Source organism: Heterocephalus glaber, unplaced genomic scaffold, assembly GCF_053883595.1.
Source record: "Heterocephalus glaber isolate CG9 unplaced genomic scaffold, H.glaber_assembly_v1.0 deba00001613, whole genome shotgun sequence".
NCBI classification, from domain to species: Eukaryota; Metazoa; Chordata; class Mammalia; order Rodentia; family Bathyergidae; genus Heterocephalus; species Heterocephalus glaber.
The window spans coordinates 11,697,894-11,717,607 of record NW_028258384.1 but is presented as its reverse complement, the minus strand read 5'-3'; the positions used below and the strand labels follow the sequence as shown (position 1 = coordinate 11,717,607).

General features: G+C 36.2%; 1 protein-coding gene and 1 long non-coding RNA gene across 3 annotated transcripts in view; one reads left to right on the top strand and one right to left on the bottom strand.

Moving 5' to 3' along the window:
• The window catches only part of LOC147822484 (uncharacterized), a 225,560-nt gene that overhangs the window by 143,677 nt on the left and 62,169 nt on the right, over positions 1-19,714 (top strand). The window contains exon 2 of the long non-coding RNA XR_015445584.1: positions 5,952-6,078. This is a non-coding gene — a long non-coding RNA (uncharacterized LOC147822484). The remainder of the gene's footprint in view (positions 1-5,951; positions 6,079-19,714) is intronic.
• Positions 17,510-19,714, bottom strand: part of LOC110346493 (uncharacterized) — a 90,112-nt gene continuing 87,907 nt past the window's right edge. For both annotated transcript variants that reach the window (XM_021247671.2, XM_087196647.1), the window contains one exon: positions 17,510-17,768. In XM_021247671.2, coding sequence (XP_021103330.2) covers positions 17,744-17,768 — 25 coding nt within the window. In that variant the 3' untranslated portion in view covers positions 17,510-17,743. The remainder of the gene's footprint in view (positions 17,769-19,714) is intronic.

The following is a 19,714-nucleotide window of genomic DNA, read 5'->3' as shown; positions in this document are numbered from 1 at the left end:
ATATGTTAGGCAAAACTCTCAATGACATTAACATAGTAAAAGACTTTATGAATAAAACTTCAGTAGCACAGGAGCTAACACAAAGAATCAGCAACTGGGATCTCATGTTATTAAAAAGCTTCTGCACTGCAAGAGAAACTATCCACAGAGCTAAGAGACAACCTACAATATGAGAAGAAATTTTTAGCAGCTGTCCCTCAGACAAAGGTCTACTATCTATAATATATAAAGAACTGAAAAAAAATCAGACCCCCCAAATTCAAAAACCCAATTAAAAAATGGGCATCTGAAATGAACAGACATGTCTCAGACAAAGAAGTAAAAACAGCAAATAAATATATGAAAAAATGTTCAACATCACTGGTTTTTAGAGAGATGCAGATGAAAACAACAGTGAGATTCCACCTCACCCCAGAAAGAGTGGCTCCTATCAAGAAATCAACCAATAACAAATTCTGGAGGTGGTGTGGAGAGAAAGGAAACCTCCATTGTTGGGGGAGTGCAGACTGGTGCAACCACTGTGGAAATCAGTATGGAGATACCTCAAAGAACTAGGACTAGAGGTCCCATTTGACCCAGCTCTTCCCCTACTGGGGGTCTTCCCCTAAGAATTAAAAGTGTCATACCACAGTGATATTTGTGCACCTATGTTTATAGCGGCACAGTTTGTAATAGCTAAGGTTTGGAAACAGCCCAAGTGCCCATCACGTGGAAACTCAATAAAGAAGATGTGGTTTTTTTATAAAATGGAGTACTGCTCAGTCATAAAGAATGAGAAACTAGTGTCATTTCTAGCTAAATGGATACATATTGAGGCCATACTCTTAAGTAAATAAATAGGACACACATGTAAATACTGAATAGTATCTCTGGTGTGAGAAACTGAAAGTGTAAATAAGGATGAAAATGATTAAAATGAATAATTGATAATTTGAAATAGGAAAAGTTCCTAAGGTGGAGGTGTGGTGGGAGGGGAAAGGGAATAAAGGAAAGGAAAAATTATGAGAAAGAAAAATAAACTGGAAACATAGTCTATGTAAATAGGGCAGGGTGGTGGGATTGAAGGGCGCATAGGTAATTGGGAAAAAAATAAGACCTAAGATACATCATGTTCCAGTACAAACACCCAAGGATAAATGTAAATGTATACCTAAAATGTACCAATTAATATATTTATATATGTATAATAATCATACACTCTGACCAAGTCGGATTTATCCCAGTGATGTAAGAATGATTCAATATATGTAAATCAATAAATCAAATAATCTATATTAACAGAGTCAAGGACAAAACCTTTATGATCATTTCAATAGATTCAGAAAAGCGTTTGCCAAAATTCAACACCCATTCATGATAAAAAAAACCCTAAAGTATATTGGAATAGAAGGTCTTTATGTCAACCTGATAAAGGCAATCCACGAAAAACCAAGAGCCAACATCATTCCAAATGGTCAAATCCTGAAATCTTTCATGCTAAAATCAGAAACAAAACAAAGATGTGCACTGTCACCACTCCTGTTTAATATAGTGCTGGAAATATTAACCACAGCAATTAGATGAGAGAAAGAAATAAAGATAGGAAAGGAAGATATTAAACTGTCATTATTTGCTGATGATATGATACTCTACATAGGAGACACAAAAAATTTTGCCAAAAGACTTCTACTCTTAAATGACAGATTTAGAAGTGTAGCTGGATATAAGGTCAACATTCAAAACACAATAGCCTTCTTGTGCACAAATAACAGACTCACTGAGAGAGAAATTAGGGAAACATTTCCTTTTACAATAGCATCTAAAAAAATGAAATATCTAGGAATCAATCTAACAAAGGAACCAAAAGACCTCTACACTGAAAACTGCAGCACTCTGAAAAAAGTGATCAAAGAGGATACAAGAAAATGGAAAGACATCCTTTGCTCCTGGGTAGGAAGAAGAAATAGAGTGAAAATGGCCATACTTCCAAAATTACTATATAGATTCAATGCAATGCCAATTGAAATTCCAACAATATACTTCACAGAAGTAGAGAAAACAATCCAAAAATTCATTTGGAACCATAAGAGACCTAGAATAGCTAAAGCAATTCTAAGCAACAGAGAGATGGCTGAGGGTATCACAATCCCCAACTTGAAAGTATACTACAAAGCTACTGTGATAAAAACAGCATGGTACTGGCGAAGAAACAGACCCAAGGATCAGTGGAACAGATTAGGAGATGCAGTAACAACTGCAGACATACTCAACCACCTCATGTTTGACAAAGGATCCAACCACCCTCATTGGAGGAAAGATAGCCTCTTTAATTAATGGTGTTGGAAAAACTGGATTTTACCTTGCCAAAGGTTAAAAGTAGACCCATGTCTATCACCATGCACTAAACTAAGCAAAGTAGACTAAAGATCTAAATATTAAAACCAAAACACTAATCTTTCTGGAGTATAAGTTATGTAGAACTCTTGAAGACACTGGCATAGGAAAAGCCTTTGTAAACAAAAACCTCAGTAGCATGGTAACTAGCAGAAAGAATCAACAACTGGGATCTCATTTCATTTAAAAGTTTCTGAATTCCAAGAGAAACCACCAACACAACTAAAAGACAACCAACAGTGTGGGGAAAAACCAACTTTAGCAGCTATACCTCAGACAAAGCAGTACTATCTAGAATATACAAAGAACTGAAAAAAATAAGACCTCCCAAATTTAAAGACCCAGTTCAAAAATGGGCATCTGAAATGAACAGACATTTCTCAGACAAAGAAGTAAAACTAGCAAATAAACATATGAAAAAATATTCAACATCACTGATCATTGTAGAGGTGCAGATGAAAACAACACTGTGGTTCCACCTCACCTCAGAAAAAATGGCTGCTATCATGAAGTCAACCAATAGCAAATGCTGGCGAGGTTGTAGAGAGAAAAGAACCCTTCTCCACTAGTTAGTCCAGACAGGTGGAACCACTGTTTAAATCAGTATGGAGATACCTCAAAGAACTAGGAATAGAGGTCCCATTTGACCCAGCTATTCACTTGCTGGGTATCTTCCCAAAAGAGTTAAATGAATCATACCACAGTGTTATATGTGCACCCATGTTCATAGTGGCACAGTTTGTAATAGTGAAAGCTTGGAAACAGCCTAAGTGTCCACCAACTGGAAACTGGAGAAAAAAAGATGTGTTTTTTTAGTAAAATGGAGTACTACTCAGCCATAAAATATGAGAAACTAGAGACATTTATAGCTAAATCGATTCTTATTGAAATAAATAGTACACACATGTGTAAATACTGAATAGTTTCTCTGGTGTGAGAAATTAAAAGTGTAAATAATGATTAAAGTGAATAATTGATAAGGGGAAATAGGAAGAAATGGTCCGAAGGGATAGGGGAGGTGGGCAGGGTAGGGCAAAGGAAAGAAGGAAAGGAAAAATTATGAGAAAAGGAAAAAATGTAAGCAACCTCTTTGTAAATAGGGAGGGTGGGAGGCGGTGAAGGGAGAACAGGAAATGGGGAAAAATAAGAACCAAGATATATCATATAAAGGTACAAGTGGCCATTGATAAATGTAAATGTATTGTATACCTAAAATGTACCAATAAAATATTCTAAGGGGAAAAAAGAGAAATCAACAAATAACAAATGCTTGTGGGGTTGTGGGGAGAAAGGAACCCTTCTTCATTGTTGGTGGCAGTGCAGACTGGTGCAACCACTGTGGTAATCAATATGGAGATACCTCAAAAAACTAGGATTAGAAGTCTCACTTGACCCAGCTATTCCTGGACATCTGAAATGAACAGACATTTCTCAGACAAAGAAGTAAAAATAGCAAATAAACATACAAAAAAAATTCCTGTGATGGGTATCTTCCCAAAAGAATTAATCATATCACAGCTATATATGTACTCCCATGTTTATAGCAAAACAGTTTGTAATAGCTAAAACTTGGAAACAGCCCAATCCATTTATAGCTAAGTGGATGCACATTGAGGCCATACTCTTTTTTTTTTTTTTTTGGTACCGGGGATCGAACTCGGGTCCTGCGCTTGTGCAGCTGTCAGCGAAATCCCCGGCCCAAGACCATACTCTTAAGTGAAATAAATAGGACACACATGTTTAAGTACCAAATAGTTTCTCTCTTGTGAAAAACTAAAAGTATAAATAAAGATCAAAATATATAATTGATATTGTGAAATAGGAAGAAAATTTTAAAGGAGTAGGGGAAGTGGCAGGGGTAGAGGAGAGGAAAGAAGGGAAAAGAGAAAATATGAGAAAAGGAAAAAAATGGAAACAATCTTTGTAAATAGGGAAGGGTGGAAGAGGTGAGGAGAGGTCAGGGGAATGAGGAAAAATAAGAACAAAAATACATCATGTAAAGCTACAAGATCTCAATGATGAATGTAACTATTGTATACCTAAAATCTTCCAATAAACTTAATGGAAAAATATATTCACTGGCAATTGGGTAAAATAAGAGTACCCACCTTATAAAGATTTTGTGATGGTGGCATAAGATTATTTATATATAGCATTTTGTACTCATATCATAAGAAATATGATATTACAAAGCACACATACACACGTGATAGATGTAGATGAAAATATAGATGGAAAGAGACAGACCCCATATCTTGGACTCTTTGATGGCTATGTTATCTATTACAAGGGTTTGAGGCTTTATTCTAGGGTAATTGGAACATATAAAAAGACCATTAGGAGAGATGTGACAAAATTAGTTTGCATTTTTAAATATTGTCCTGGCTATAATGTAGCAATAAGATTGGATGGAGGAAGTGTAGCTATGAGATCAACTAGAATTCCATTAAAATTGTCCCAAGGAAAGGTAATGGTGTTTTAGAAGAGGGAAGTAGCAGAGTAGAGACACAGGTATAAAAAGGGAATATTTTAAGTATATTTAGAAATCAGAAGAGAAAGATTGGTAATCCACTATGTTGCAAGTGAACTGAGACTTGGCAACTACTTTTTCTTTCTGGTTCCTCCTAGCCTACATCCTAGAGGATTGAGAACCAGATTCACATCTGACATAGTAGTGTAAGAAGCTTTGAGATTTATCCTAGATGCAGGAGAGAGCTATGGTTCTTTTACCATTATAAAGCTAGTGTATTAGTTTTGGTAAAGAAATCCATTTGATTTAAGATGCTTTAAAGAACTAGCCTCTTTTCAGCCTAGATTAGAAAACTTCTACATTTCCCTCTCCCTCCTCCATCTATAAAACCTGAATAGATACTACATTTAACACTACAGGTTACATAATTTGCAGAACCCCATTGGAGCATTAGGACTTTATCCTTACTGTAGACTCTATGTAAAGACTCAGCTACATATTAGATTTTGCGACCCAGAGGTAAGAGCATTTTGACGAGGTGGTAGTTGTAGTAGGTAATGAAGCTAAATTTGTATAAGTTGAAGGATGAGTCAAAAAGAAATGAAGAAAAGGCAACTCATTTTGGAATTTTAACTATGAAGGAAAAGAGAATGGTGAAGTTAAGAGTTTCAAGGGAATATAATGTTGTGTGTGTAAGGTTCTCTCAGAAGCAAACATCAGGATGGGATTAGACTATGTAAAGATATTTTTATTATAAAAAACACCTGTGTGAGAAAATATAGAGGGATCTGGAAAAACCTAGGAGATTCCACAGTGAAGGAGAAAAGGAAGATAAGTTGTTAGGAAATGTCCTAAAGACTACTGTACAGCCTAAAGAACATTCAGTGTAGCCAATAGGAATTCCTCAAGCTGAAGTCATCTTTCAGGAGAGTCCCTTGACTCTCAGAAATGGGCATAAAGTAGAACAGCCTAGGAGTGCAGGGGAGAGAAGCATAGTTCTCAAGCAAACACATGAATGAATTTCAAAGCACCACAGATGAGACCATTAGCTGGAGGCCTGGGTGGCACATTTTATTGGTTTACATAAAAAGTTTTTTGTTTTCTTTAGGAAAAGATTGAAGATAATGATGACAAAGAGGATAATTGATGGAGCAAGGTCCAGGCAAAGGCTGACTTGGATAAAATTTAGAGAATGGGCAAAAGCACTAAGATACGAGATACATTGAAATAAGAGGGTAAGTGCAGAACCATTTGTAGATTTAGGATTTTTCATCTGATGTGTTCCATTTATTCCTTAAATTACAAGATGAAATCATCTCCTGAGAATGTGCAAGTAAGAATGGATCAAAGTTCAGTGAAAGGTATAACATAATCACTGTGTGGAAATAGAGACTAATTTATTTCATACTTACATTTCTGGGCAGTGTTAAAGATCCAGTTGATATGAAGGTCATGGATCTGTAGTAGTATTAATCTCCTTTCCATTCAATTTGTTCATTGTCTTGCTCCTGCCAAGATTTCTCATTGACCTGTTTAACTGAGACCTATGTCCTTGAGTAGTGCTAATACCTTTTCAACCACAATAACTTTTTTGTCTCATTTGTGACATCTCAAAGGCCCCATGTTCTGTCAGTTTTCTTCCTAGGAATTTCTTCAACCTACCTTTCAAGTCCTTATTCTCAGTGTTTCAGTTACAGGAATCATCACCTCTGCCTTCTAACTGGTTACCTTGACTCTCATATTGTCTCTTCCAAATCTGTCCACTACGCAGTCATCAGCGATCAGTCTAAAATATAAAATCCAACCATTATTGTGTTAATTCCTTCAATAGAGGCTGCTAGGGCTTGGATATTGTCTGCATGGGTCTCCCATAGGTTCATGTGCTAGAAGCTTGGCCCCCACTGTGGAAGTGGTAGGACTTTTAAGAGCTGGGTCCTAGTGGAAGGTGGTTAAGTCATAGGGACACTCCCTTTAGAAGTACTAGTTGCATGGATTAGATTAGTCTTGCAAGAATGAGTTGTTATAAAAAAAGAGCAAGCCTGATCCTTTGGCAGCCTCTTGATTCTTCTATTGCCATGCGATCTCTCCTTATTGCATATGTTCTCAACATAATGCTATCTGCCACATTATGATGCCAGAAGAACCTCACCAGAGCTGGACAGATGTCAGAGCCATGCTTTAGAACAGTCAGAATCATAATCTAAACAAGCCCCTTTTCTTAAAAAAGTAGTCAACATCAGGTATTATGTCATAGTGACACAAAATAGATTTAATACAGAGACTTATAGCAAATAAAATTTAGTCTAAGTTCCTTAACATGGCCTATAAAACCCTCCATGATCAAGCCTTTGCATATCTCTTCAGCCTCAATAGCTCATTGTCTGCCTCAATTTTATTTTACAGCAGTATTTGAACTTCTCTTCATGGTCCACATTGCATTTATTTTACTTCTATGCTTTTTGTTCATTCATGTGTTCTTCAAACTCTTTCCCAACCCCCCTTAATAATTTATCTCCTATTTATTGTTTTACAACAGATAGGGCATCACATTTTTATTTTTTTAATTTTTTTTTATTATTTTGCTTAAATTCTTTTATAGGTACATTTTAGTTATACAATACGTTCACATTTACCCTTGGGTCCTTGTACCTGTACATGATGTATCTTGGTTCTTATATTTTTCCCCATTACCTGTGCACCCTTCATGCCCTCCAACCTTTCCTATTTACATAGATTTTATTTCCATGTTTTTTTCTTTTCTCATAATTTTTCCTTTCCCTTCTTTCCTTTCCCCTTCCACTCCAACCACCTCTACCCCTTTGGACCTTTTCTTCCTATTTCAAATTATAAATTATTCATTTTAATCATTTTACTCCTTATTCACACTTTCAATTTCTCACACTAGAGAAACTATTTGGTATTTACACATATGTGTCCTATTTATTTCATTTAAGAGTATGGGCTCAATATGCATCCATTTAGCTATAAATGGCTCTAGTTTCTTGTTATTCATGGCTGAGTAGTACTCCATTTGATTTAAAAAAAAACACATCTTTTTCATCCAGTCTCCAGTTGATGGGCAATGGGCTGTTTCCAAGTTTTAGCTATTACAAACTGTGCTGCTATAAACATGGGTGCACATATATCACTGTGGTATGATTCTTTTAACTCTTTTGGGAAGATACCCAGCAGTGGAATAACTGGGTCAAATGGGACCTCTATTCCTAGTTCGCTGAGGTATCTCCATACTGATTTCTACAGAGGTTGCACCAGTCTGCACTCCCACCAACAAAGGAGAAGGGTTCCTTTCTCCCCACACCCCCGCCAGCATTTGTTATTGGTTGATTTCATGATAGCAGCAATTCTTTCTGAGGTGAGGTGAAATCTGTACTGTTTTCTTTTTCTTTTTTTTGCTTAAATTCTTTTATTGGTACATTTTAGGTATACAATACATTTACATATATTATTGGGTGCTTATACCTGTACATGATGTATCTTGGTTATTTTTTCCCCATTACCTGTGTGCCCTTCATGCCTCCACCCTTCCCTATTTACATAGACTTCGTTTCCATTTTTTTTCCTTTCTCATAATTTTTCCTTGCCATTCTTTACTTTCAGTGTTGTTTTCATTTGCAGCTCTTGAACGACAAGTGATGTTGAACATTTTTTCATATGTTTATTTGCTACTTTCACTTCTTTGCCTGAGAAATGTCTGTTCATTTCAGATGCCCAGTTTTGAATTGGGTTTTTGAATTTGGGGGGTCTGATTTTTTTCAATTCTTTGTATATTCTAGATAGTAGTCCTTTGAGTTACGGCTGCTAAAATTTTTTTCCCACATTGTTGGTTGTCTCTTAGCTCTGTTCGTGGTTTCTCTTCCAGTGCAGAAGATTTTTAATAAGATGAGATCCCATTGCTGATTTTTTGTGTTAGTTCCCATGCTACTGAGGTTTTGTTCATAAAGTCTTTTCTATGATAATGTCTTCAAGAGTTCTACCTAACTCATCTTCCAGCAAGTTTAGTGTTTCTGTTTTAATACTTAGATCTTTAATCCACTTTGATCTTAGTTTAGCACATGGTGATAGATATGGGTCTAGTTTTAATTTTTGGCAGGTTGAAATCCAGTTTTTCCAAAACCATTTATTAAATAGGCTATCTTTCCTCCAATGAGGGTTGTTGGCTCCATTGTCAAAGATGAGTTAGCTGAGTATGTCTGGAGTTGTTACTGCATCTTCTAATCTATTCCACTCATCCTCAGGTCTGTTCCTTTGCCAGTACCATACTGTTTTTATCACAGTAGCTTTGTAGTATCATTTCAAGTTGGGGATTGTGATACCCCCAGCCATATCTCTGTTGCATAGAATAGCTTTTGCTCTTCTAGGTCTCTTATGGATCCAAATGATTTTTTGGATTGTTTTCTCTAGTTCTTTGAAGTGTTTTGTTGGAATTTCAATTGGCATTGCATTAAATCTATATAGTAGTTTTGGAAGTATAGCCATTTTCACTATATTGTTTCTTTCTACCCAGGAGCAAGGGATATCATTCCATTTTCTTATATCATTTTCAATCTCTTTTTTCAGAGTGCTGCAGTTTTCAGTGTAGAGGTCTTTTGCTTCCTTTGTTTGATTGATTTCTAAGTATTTCATTTTTTTGATGCTATTGTGAAGGGAATTGCTGCCCTAATTTTTCTCAGTGAATCTCTTATTTGTTTATAAGAAGGCTATTGTTTTCTCAGTGTTATCCTTGTATCCAGCTGCTCCACTGAAGTCTAGCCACTCTTTTAAATCTAGAAGTCTTTTGGCATAGTTTTTTGGGTCCTCTATGCAAAGTATCATATCCTCAGCAAGTATGACAGTTTAACTTCTTCCTTTACTATCTTTATTCCTTTTATTTCTTTCTCTTTTCTAATTGCTCTAGCTAATGTTTCCAGAACTACATTGAAGAGGAGTGGTGATAGTTGTCATCCTTGTCTTGTTCCTGATTTTAGCATGAAAGTTTTCAGTTTTTGACCATTTAGTATGATGTTGGCTGTTGGTTTTTCATAGATAGCCTTAATCAGGTTGAGATAAAGACCTTCTATTCCAATTTTCTGTAGAGTTTTTATCATGAATGGGTGTTGGATTTTGTGGAACACTTTTTCTGCATCTATTGAGATGATCATATGGTTTTTGTCTTGACTCTGTTAATGTGGTGTATTACATTTATTGATTTACACATGTTGAACCATCATTGCATCCCTAGGATAAATCTGATTTGGTCAGGGTGTTTGATCTTCTGGATGACCCTCTGTATTCTGTTTGCCAGTATCTTGTTGAGGATTTTTGCATCTATGTTCATTAGGGAGATTGGCCTGTAGTTCTCTTTTTGGGTTGTGACTTTCCCTGGTTTTGGAATCAAAGTAACACTTGCTTCCAGGAATGAATTTGGAAGTATTGCTTCCCTTTCAATTTCCTTGATGATTTTAAAGAGTAATGGCAATAGTTCTTCTTTAAATGTCTTGTAGAATTCAGCAGTGAAGCCATCAGGACCTGGGCCTTTCTTTGTTGGTAAATTTTTTTATTACATTTTCAATTTCACTCATTGTTATTGGGGTGATTAGAATTTCTATATAGCATGAAGGATTTCAGTTTTTACCATTTATTATGATATTGCCTGGTTGTTTTTCATAGATAGCTTTTATCAGATTGAGGCAGAGAACATCTATTCCAATTTTTTGTAAGGTTTTTATCATAAATGCATGTTGGATTTTGTCAAATGCTTTTTCTGCCCCTATGGAAATAATCCTATGGTTTTTGTCCTTGGCTCTATTGATATAGTGTATTGCATTGATTGATTTGCCTATGTTAACCCATCCCTACATACCTGGGAGGAATCCCACTTGATCAGGGTGTATGATCTTCCTGATGATCTTCTGCATTCTGTTTGCCAGTATCTTATTAAGGATTTTTGCATCTATGTTCATTAGTGAGATTGGCCTATAGTTCTCTTTTTCAGTTGGTTCTTTCTCTGCTTTGGGGATCAAGGTGATGCTTGCTTCCAGGAATGAATTTGGGAGTAATGCTTCCCTTTCAATTTCATTGAAGAGTATAAACAGTAGTGGCAGCAGTTCCTCTCTAGATGTCTTGTAGAATTTAGCAGTGAAGCCATCAGGGCCTGGGCTTTTCTTAGTTGATAAGTTTTAAATTACATTTTCAATTTCATTTGTTGATATTGGGTTCTTCAGAATTTTTCGGTCTTCTTCTTTCAACTTTGGTAATTCCTATGTATCTAGGAATCTGTCCATTTCTTCTGTGTTGTCTGTCTTATTGGCGTACAGGTTCTGGAAGTAGGTATTGATGATCCTCTGGATTTCGGCTGGGTCTGTTGTAATTTCACCCTTTTCATTCTTAATTGCATGGATTTCGGCTTTTTCTTTCCTTTTTCTTTCTTTCTTTCTTTCTTTTTTATTTTATTTCATTTCTTTTTGTACCAGGAATCGAACTCAGGTCCTTGTGCTTACGCAGCAGGCAGCGAAACCACTGAGCTAAATCCCTAGCCCATCTTTCCTTTTTCTGTTAAGGTTGGCTAAGGGTTTGTTAATTTTGTTTATTCTTTCAAAGAGCCAACTCTTGGCTTCATTGATTTTTTGTATTGTTCGCTTAGTCTCCATTGCATTAATGTCTGGTCTGATCTTTATAATTTCCTCCCTTGTATGAGCTTTGGCTTTCTCCTCTTCTTTTTCTAGAAACTTGATGTTCAGCATCTGGTTGTTTGATTGGATTCACTCTGTTTTCAAAATATGTGCATTCACTGCTATGAATTTCCTTCGTAAAACTGCTTTCATTGTGTTCAATAGATTCCAATATGTTATATTGTCATTGTCATTTAATTCAAGAAACTGTCTGATTTCTTCTTTAATTTCCTCTGTGACCCATTCGTTATTCAGAAGTGTGTTGTTCAATTCCCATGTGTTTATGTAATTTTTGCATTTCTATTGCTATTGATTTCCAATTTCATTGCACTGTGGTCTGATAATACACAGGGGATAACTTCAATTCCTTTGCACTTACTTAAACACATTCTATTAGTGAGTACGTGGTCTATTTTGGAGAATGACATGTGTGCAGCTGAAAAGAATGTCTATTGTGATTTTGTGGGCTGGAACAGTCTATAAACATCTCTTAAGTTCATTTGTTCAAGAGTTTGATTTAGTTCTAGTATTTCATTACTTACTTTTGTCTAGTTGATCTATCTGTTTGTAACAGTGGGGTATTGAGTTCCCCCACTACTATTGTATTAGTGCATATATGACTGCTAGTGTCCGTTTGTATTTGTTTTATGTATTTGGGCACACTAGTGTTTGGTGCATAGATATTTTTGATTATCATGTCTTTCTTTTGGATTGTTCCCTTTACAAGGATGTAGTGTCCTTCTTAGTCTCTCTTAAGCAGTGTTGGTTTGAAATATTCTTGGTCTACAAAGAGGATAGCTACTCCTGCTTTTTTTCGAGTTCCTGTCACATGGAGTATTGTTTCCCACCCTTTAAATTTCAGTCTATGAGGTTCATTTTAAATTAAGTGTGTTTCTTGTATGCAGCATATTGTTGGGTCTTGCTTCTTGACCCATTCTGCCAGTCTATTTCTTTTGATTGGTGAATTGAGACCATTAACATTGATGGTTATAACTGACATGTACTGGCTTATATTGTCATGATATTTTCTTTTTGTTGGATTTCCCTGTTCACATTAAATTTATTGTCACACATGACAGACTCATTCTACTGGACTTCCTTGGGTTATGATCCTCATTTTATGTTCCTAGAATATTATCTAAAAATTTTTGGAGTGCTTGTTTGGAATTCATGAAGGTCCTAAGGTGCTCTTTGTCATGAAAGTATCTTATTTCTCCATCAATTTTGAAAGATAGTTTTGCAGGGTACATCAATTTGGGTTGGAGGCTGTTTTCTTTTAGGGCCTGGAATATGTCACTCCAAGCTCTTCTTGCCTTGAGGGTTTGTGTTGAGAAATCTTCTGTAATTCTGATGGGCTTTCCCTTGAATGTGATTTGTTTCTTTTCTCTGACTGCTTGGAGAACTTTGTTCTTCTGTTGGGTTTCTGGAATCTTAACAATTACATGCCTATGTGTAGATTTTCTTTTTTGATCAAGGCTATTTGGAGTCCTATATGCCTCACTTATCTGTATGTCAAGTTCTTTTCCCCTGCTTGAGAAGTTTTCTGCCATTACTTGTGTGAATGTTTTTTTATGTCATCTGCATTTTCTCCTGTTTCTTCATTGACTTCAATGTGTCTTATGTTTTTCATCTTTGCATCGTCTGGGAGCTGCTGCGTTGATTTCTCATGGTCCCTTAAAATTTTGAAGCAATTTTTCTTTTCCTGGTCACTAATTGCAATCTTATCTTCTATATCTGAAATTTTTTCCTCACATTGGCTCATTCTGCTGTATAGACTTTCAATGAAGTTGTTACTCACCTGGAAATCTGTATCTGTTTTATGGATTCCATTTGTTTCCTATGTTGAGATTCTATCATGTTCCTCAGCTCCTCTATTTTTTTATCTGTGTCCTCTCTAGATATATTAAACATGTCTTGCACTATGGGCACAATCTTTGCTGTTATCTGAGAAATTATTTCTGATTTCATGTTTTCAGATCCTCTTGTATTGCCAGTTCAGGGAGTCTAGGTGTTTGAGTATCAGATTGTTCCATCTCCTTTCCCTTTGGGTTGCTGTAGGTGATCTGGAAGTGTGGTTTTTAGACTTGTGTATGTGTCTTCTCAATTCAATGTGGCACAGTGCTGTTGGTCCCACACAGCTCACCTCCTCTGCATTAGGAGTGGTGGAACGGTGGCCCAGAAGTCCCTACTTCTGGGCTGGGAGTGGTAGAATGGTGGCCTGAAATACTATACCTCTGGGCCAGGAGTTTTTGAACAGTGGCCTGAAAGCCCCTTCCTCTGGGCTTAGAGTGGTGGAACAGAGGCCTGGAAGCCCCTTCCTCTGGGCTGGGAGTGGTGGAATGATGGCCCAGAATGCCCTTCCTCTGGGCTGGAACCAGTGGTACAGCAGCCCAGAAGCCCCTTTCTCTGAGGTGGGAGGATTGGAACAGTGGGCTGGAAGCCCCTACATCTGGGCTGGGAGCAGTGGAATGGTGGCCTCATGTCCATTAATACTTGTTTTGTATAGTTTGGGTCATCTGTATTTGGTGCATATATATTTATGATTGTCAACTCTTCCTCTTGGATTGTTCCCTTCACAAGGATGTAGTGACCATCTTTGTCTCTCTTAATTACATTTGGTTAGAAATCTATTTTGTCTGCAAATAAGATTGCTGTGCCTGCTTTCTTCTGGGTTCCTGTGGCATGGAAAACTGTCTTCCATCCTTTTACTTTCAGGCTATGAATGTCGTTTTGAGTTAGGTGTGTTTCTTGTATACAGCATATTGTTGGATTTTGCTTCTTAATCCATTCTGCTAATCTTATTTCTTTTGATTGGTGAACTGAGGCCATTAACCTTGATGGTATTGATTTATCCTTGTCATGATGTTTTACTTTTGTTGGCTTTTTTATTTCTTATTTTCCCCCCTTTCCCTTTAGTTTCTTACCTTGCCTGGTGGCTTCCCTCTGTTGGGCCTCATGGAGTTGTGAACTTCATTGTCTTTTTCTAGGATAGTGTTTAGATTTGCTCAGAGTGCTGGTTTGAAGTTAATGAAATTTCTCAGGTGTTCTTTGTCATGAAAGTATCTAATTTCACCATCAATTTTGAAAGGTAATTTTGCAGGATACAACCGTCTAGGTTGGAAGTTATTTTCTTTTAGAGCTCGAAATACTTCACGCCAGGCTCTCCTTGACTTGACAGTTTGTGTTGAGAAGTCTGCTGTGATTATGATGGGCTTTCCTTTGTAGGTGATTTGTCTCATTTCTCTAACTGCATGTAGGATTTTGTTCTTCTCTTGGCTTTCTGGGATCTTGACTATTATATGTCTAGATGTAGATTTTCTTTGATCGTGGCTAGTCGGAGTTCTGTATGCCTTGCTTATCTGTATGTCCAATTCTCTACCTCTGTCTCGGAAGTTTTCCACTATTACTTCTGTGAACAGTTTTTTTACGTCAATTGTGCTTTCTCCTATTTTTTGGTGGATTCCTATCTGTATTATGTCATTCTTCTTTGCATCATCTTGCAGCTGCTGGATTGATTTTTCATGGTCCTTTACTATTTTGAAGAAATCTCCATTTTCATGGTCATTAACTGCAATCCTGTCTTCTATATCTGATATTCTATCTTCACATTCCCTTAGTCTGCTGTGCATACTTTCAATGGAGTTTTTAATCTTCTGGATATGTGTTTGAATCTGTTTCATGGATTCCATTTCTTTCTTATGTTGGGAGATCATGGTGTCCATTTCATTCTTATGCTGGTCATTCATGGCTTCCAGCATGTCTCTGAGCTCATCTATTTTTTTATCTGTTTCTGTTCTAGATCCTGTAATCGTGTCTTTCACTCTGCTCACCATCTCTGTAGATGTATGGGAGATTATTTCTGCTTTGAATTTTTCTAGAGCCTCATTCATCTGTTTGGTTACTTCCTGTGCTATAATTTCAGGGGTTCCAGGTGGTTGATTATCAGACTTTTCCACCTCATTTCTGCCAGAATTTACCCTTGGTGGGGTGGAAGACTGAGTTTGTACCTTGATTAAATGTTCTTTCATTTTTGTTTTTGGTACTGTCCTTGGTTTAATTCCTGGGTTGTTATTTTGAAATTTCATATTGTATGTATCTTTGTTACTTGTATTTAGAATGCTTATGGAATGATTGCTTCTCAGATATATATCTGGTGTCTTTCAGATGTAGCTGGTCTCTAGGTTTTGAGTCTCTAATGAGTCTGAGGCTGTCTCATTTTCTTTGTACCAGGAAGGCCAACTGATTAGAACAATCACAACACTTTAGCTCAAGTGATACAATCAGCAACACCATAGCTTCAAGTACATCTCATAAAATGACAATTTGTGGTAGTTATTAATCTATCACCTTCAACTGTGTGAATTAAATCAAAATTGATGACCAACCCAACATATGTTTATTATGAATAATCTCTTCAATATAACAACTTTACCCTTTGGGATGGGTAGTTAGAAGGCATTGGGGAGAGAGGGATAGATAGGTAGAAGGATATGAGAAGGTTAGCAGTGAGGCCAGAGCACACAGACAAAAGAAGGAAAAAGAGAAGAAAGGAAAAACAAGAAATCTGAATTAGGGCCAGAGCAGGAACAAAAAGGGAGATAAAGAGCAATGTGTGACATCAAGAGAGTGAGAGAGAATGAAGGAGAAAAGAAAGAAAAAAGAAGAGAACAATAAAATTATGAAAAGAGCAAGAAAAAAAATTAAAATAAGAGCAAAAAATCAATAATGATAATAATTTTTAAAATAACAAATAAATATGAAAATGAAGAGCCTCCTTCAGGGTATGTCTGTGCTGTCACAATAGACAACATGGGCAGCAGTGTGCAGATATAAATCAATGAGTCTCAGCAAGCCAGTCACAGACCCATGGGATTCAGGCAGATTTCTGTCTTCAAGTCATAAGTTGAGGTCCTTTTCCTCCAACAGGGTTGAATTCTGCAAGTTTCTACTGCAGGTTCCAGCTGCCCTTCCCCTGAAAATAGTCCAGGTTCCAATGGGAGGTGATGATCCCTCCAACTTACCCAGTACAGTGGTGTGGTGTCCCCTGTGCCTTTGTAGTGTGGAATCCAGTAGCAGTACCACCAGGAGGCCAGAGGTGGGGGGTGAGGTTCCTGCAGGTGCCTGCACAGTTCAGTGGGTCACTGCCAGGGCCATGGCCAGTGGCGAGGGACCTTCACCTTCTGGCTGGTCACTGGTGGGTGTGGTGCAGGTTGGACTGGCATGAGCTTTTTAAAAATGGCCTTTCTCCTCTATCAATATCAACACACTTCTTCCTAGGCTGGATAATTGTTCTTTGATTTCTTATTTTTTAAATTTCCTATTTTCTTATACTTTATATATGTTTGTGACTGCATTGATCATGTTGAATAATAATGGATTTTTGTCTTTCTCTCCTAATAGTCTAGCCTGCATGGAATAGTTCAGATTTATTTCTGTACCTTAGCACCTAACCAATTCATGGTGTAAAGCTGGTGTGGCATGGGTTTTACATAAGGAATGATAAAGGGAAAAAAGAAAGAAGAGGAAGGAAAGGAAAGATGGTAAAGAAGAACTCAGATCTTGGGATCATTCCATTGTACCACTAAATTTATAGAAATCATGTAGCAACTCTTAGTTTATTTTCAGGAATAAACTTGTAATCAAATTGTACATTTCACATAAAATTCATTAATTACATACTGATATTTTTGAGCAATTATTTAATTTATTGCATAACTGTAAAGAACTCACTATATTCTCTGCAAGTAATTTATAACCAATTTTATATACATTTTACTGAGCACTTTACAAAGACATATGCCAAGAATAAGTAAGCAAGTATTATGCTGAATTTGTGAGATAACAGGTATCTGCTATTCTTGGTAAGTTAAGAAATTGGATATTGGAAACATAAGTTCAGCTCTGTGGTCATGAGAGTATAGGTAGAAATAGTTCAAGGTATAAAGAGAAAAATTAATGGCATTAATGAAGACAGAAATGTATTTAGAGCATAGATAAATTGTATTCATAGTATTTTTAAAGTATTACAAGAATGTTTTAAAATAATCAGATGATATATATATATACACATATATGTATATATATACATATATATATATACATATATATATATATATCTGCAGAGAGCTTAATAGTTAGATTTCATGGGGACATCCTATTCTGTGAGGAAATTCCAGCTCTTCAGAACTTGAATATCCAGTAGGTTGCCTTTCTCTTTGAATATAGCTTGATTTCAGAACTCCTGGTGTGGAAAAATTCTGCAAAGAAGTTAAAAATATTAAATATGATTAAACAGCATTTAATAACATTTATTTCCATTTAAGTGTGTTTATGTTTTAGAAAATTAGGCAAATATTGACTGAGTGATTTTAAAATTCTGTTTAAACATTATTAGGAATTTATAATGATTTAAAATAACAAAATATTTTCTTTTAACAAGTGAATTACTAGCTATTTTAAAATAATCATTAAATGCTCTATTGCTAATGCAATGCTTCTAGACTGGCTTAGGTACTGTACAATCAAGACTATGTGTAATCAAAGATGAAATATTACAGGATGAAATTTACATAAGAAAAATGAAACATTTATTTTTTTCTGATTTCATAGTACCAAAGTTCATACGCTGATGCTGCTCAGTGATGAATGGTAGTGCAGGTTTATGGTAAGTTAAATTTGTTACCTTTGTAAAATATCTCCTTTTACTTTTTTGCATGTTTATATTACAAATTTAATTTACAGCAAAAACTGTTTTCACATGTTGTAACAGATTATTTATATCTTATATTGAGGGCTTTATCACTGCTCCAGAACTTTTAGGATAGAGTTCATGATTAAATTTCATTTCCCTAGCATAATTTTACCTTTTGACAATAAAAAATCTCCACATACAAATGAACTTTTCTATTACAGAGACTGTAACAAAATATGTCCATGAGCAAATAAAAATATCATTTTAAAACAAATCTGAGAAAATATGAATACTGTAGGCTTTTATTTTGAGACTTCTCTAGTTTTACTTAGAAACATTACACTAATGACCTTCATTTGTACACAAATAGTTCAAAAATTTTAAATATACACTTTGTTGTCCACCACTCTCTGGTGGCATTATGAATGGTATTCAAGATACAAGAATATTATAGGATTGTCCTTCATCTGGGTGCCATCAAAGTCAAGTGTGAGATACAGACCTATAGATGATAGAAAAATAATAATAATAATATGATTGATACCTTAGTAAAAGAATGAAACAATATCCCAATGCTGATGGGAGGGAGGAAGTAAATGGATGATGTCAACAGTGTGAACTTGGAAGAAGAGAAAATTCCAGATGAAAATGCAAACTGGGAAGGAGCTTCTGGGCCACCATTCCAAAGTGCCCAGCCTAGAGGAAGGGGTTTGTGTGCCACTGTTCCGCTGCTCCAAGCTCAGAGGGAGGTGAGCAATGCTGGCACCAATGGCACCCCTCCCCCATCGAAATGAGAAGACATGTAAACAAGTCTCAAGACCAAACTTACATATCACCTACAACAACCCCAAAGGGAAATGAGATGGAACACTCTGATACTCAACCACCTGGACTCCCTGAACTGGCAAGAAGAAAGGATCTGGAAAAAATGAAATCAGAAATAATTTCTCAGATGACAGCAGAGATTGTGCTCATAGTGCAAGACATGATTAATAAATCTGGAGAGGAGCTGAGGAACGTGATGGAATCCCAACATAGGAAACAAATGGAATCCATAAAACAGATAAAAACAGATGTAAAGGAGATCAAAAATTCCACAGAAAGTCTACACAGCAGAATGAGCCAATGTGAGGACAGAATTTCAGATATAGAAGATAAGATTGCATTAGTGACCAGGAAAAGAAAAATTGCTTGAAAATTGTAACAGACAATGAGGAAGCAGTCCAGCAGTTCTTAGATGATGCAAAGAATAATAACATAAGAGTCACTGAAGTCAACAAAGAAACAGGAGAGAGTGCACATGACATAAAAATCTATTCACAAAAGTAATGGTAGAAAACTTCTCAAGCAAGGGAAAAGAACTTCACTTACAGATAAGTGAAGCATATAGGACTCCAAATATTCTTGATCAAAAAAAATCTACACATAGGCATATAATTGTTAAGATTCCAGAAACACAACAGAAGAACAAATTTCTATAAGCAGTCAGAGAAAAGAAACAAATCACATTCA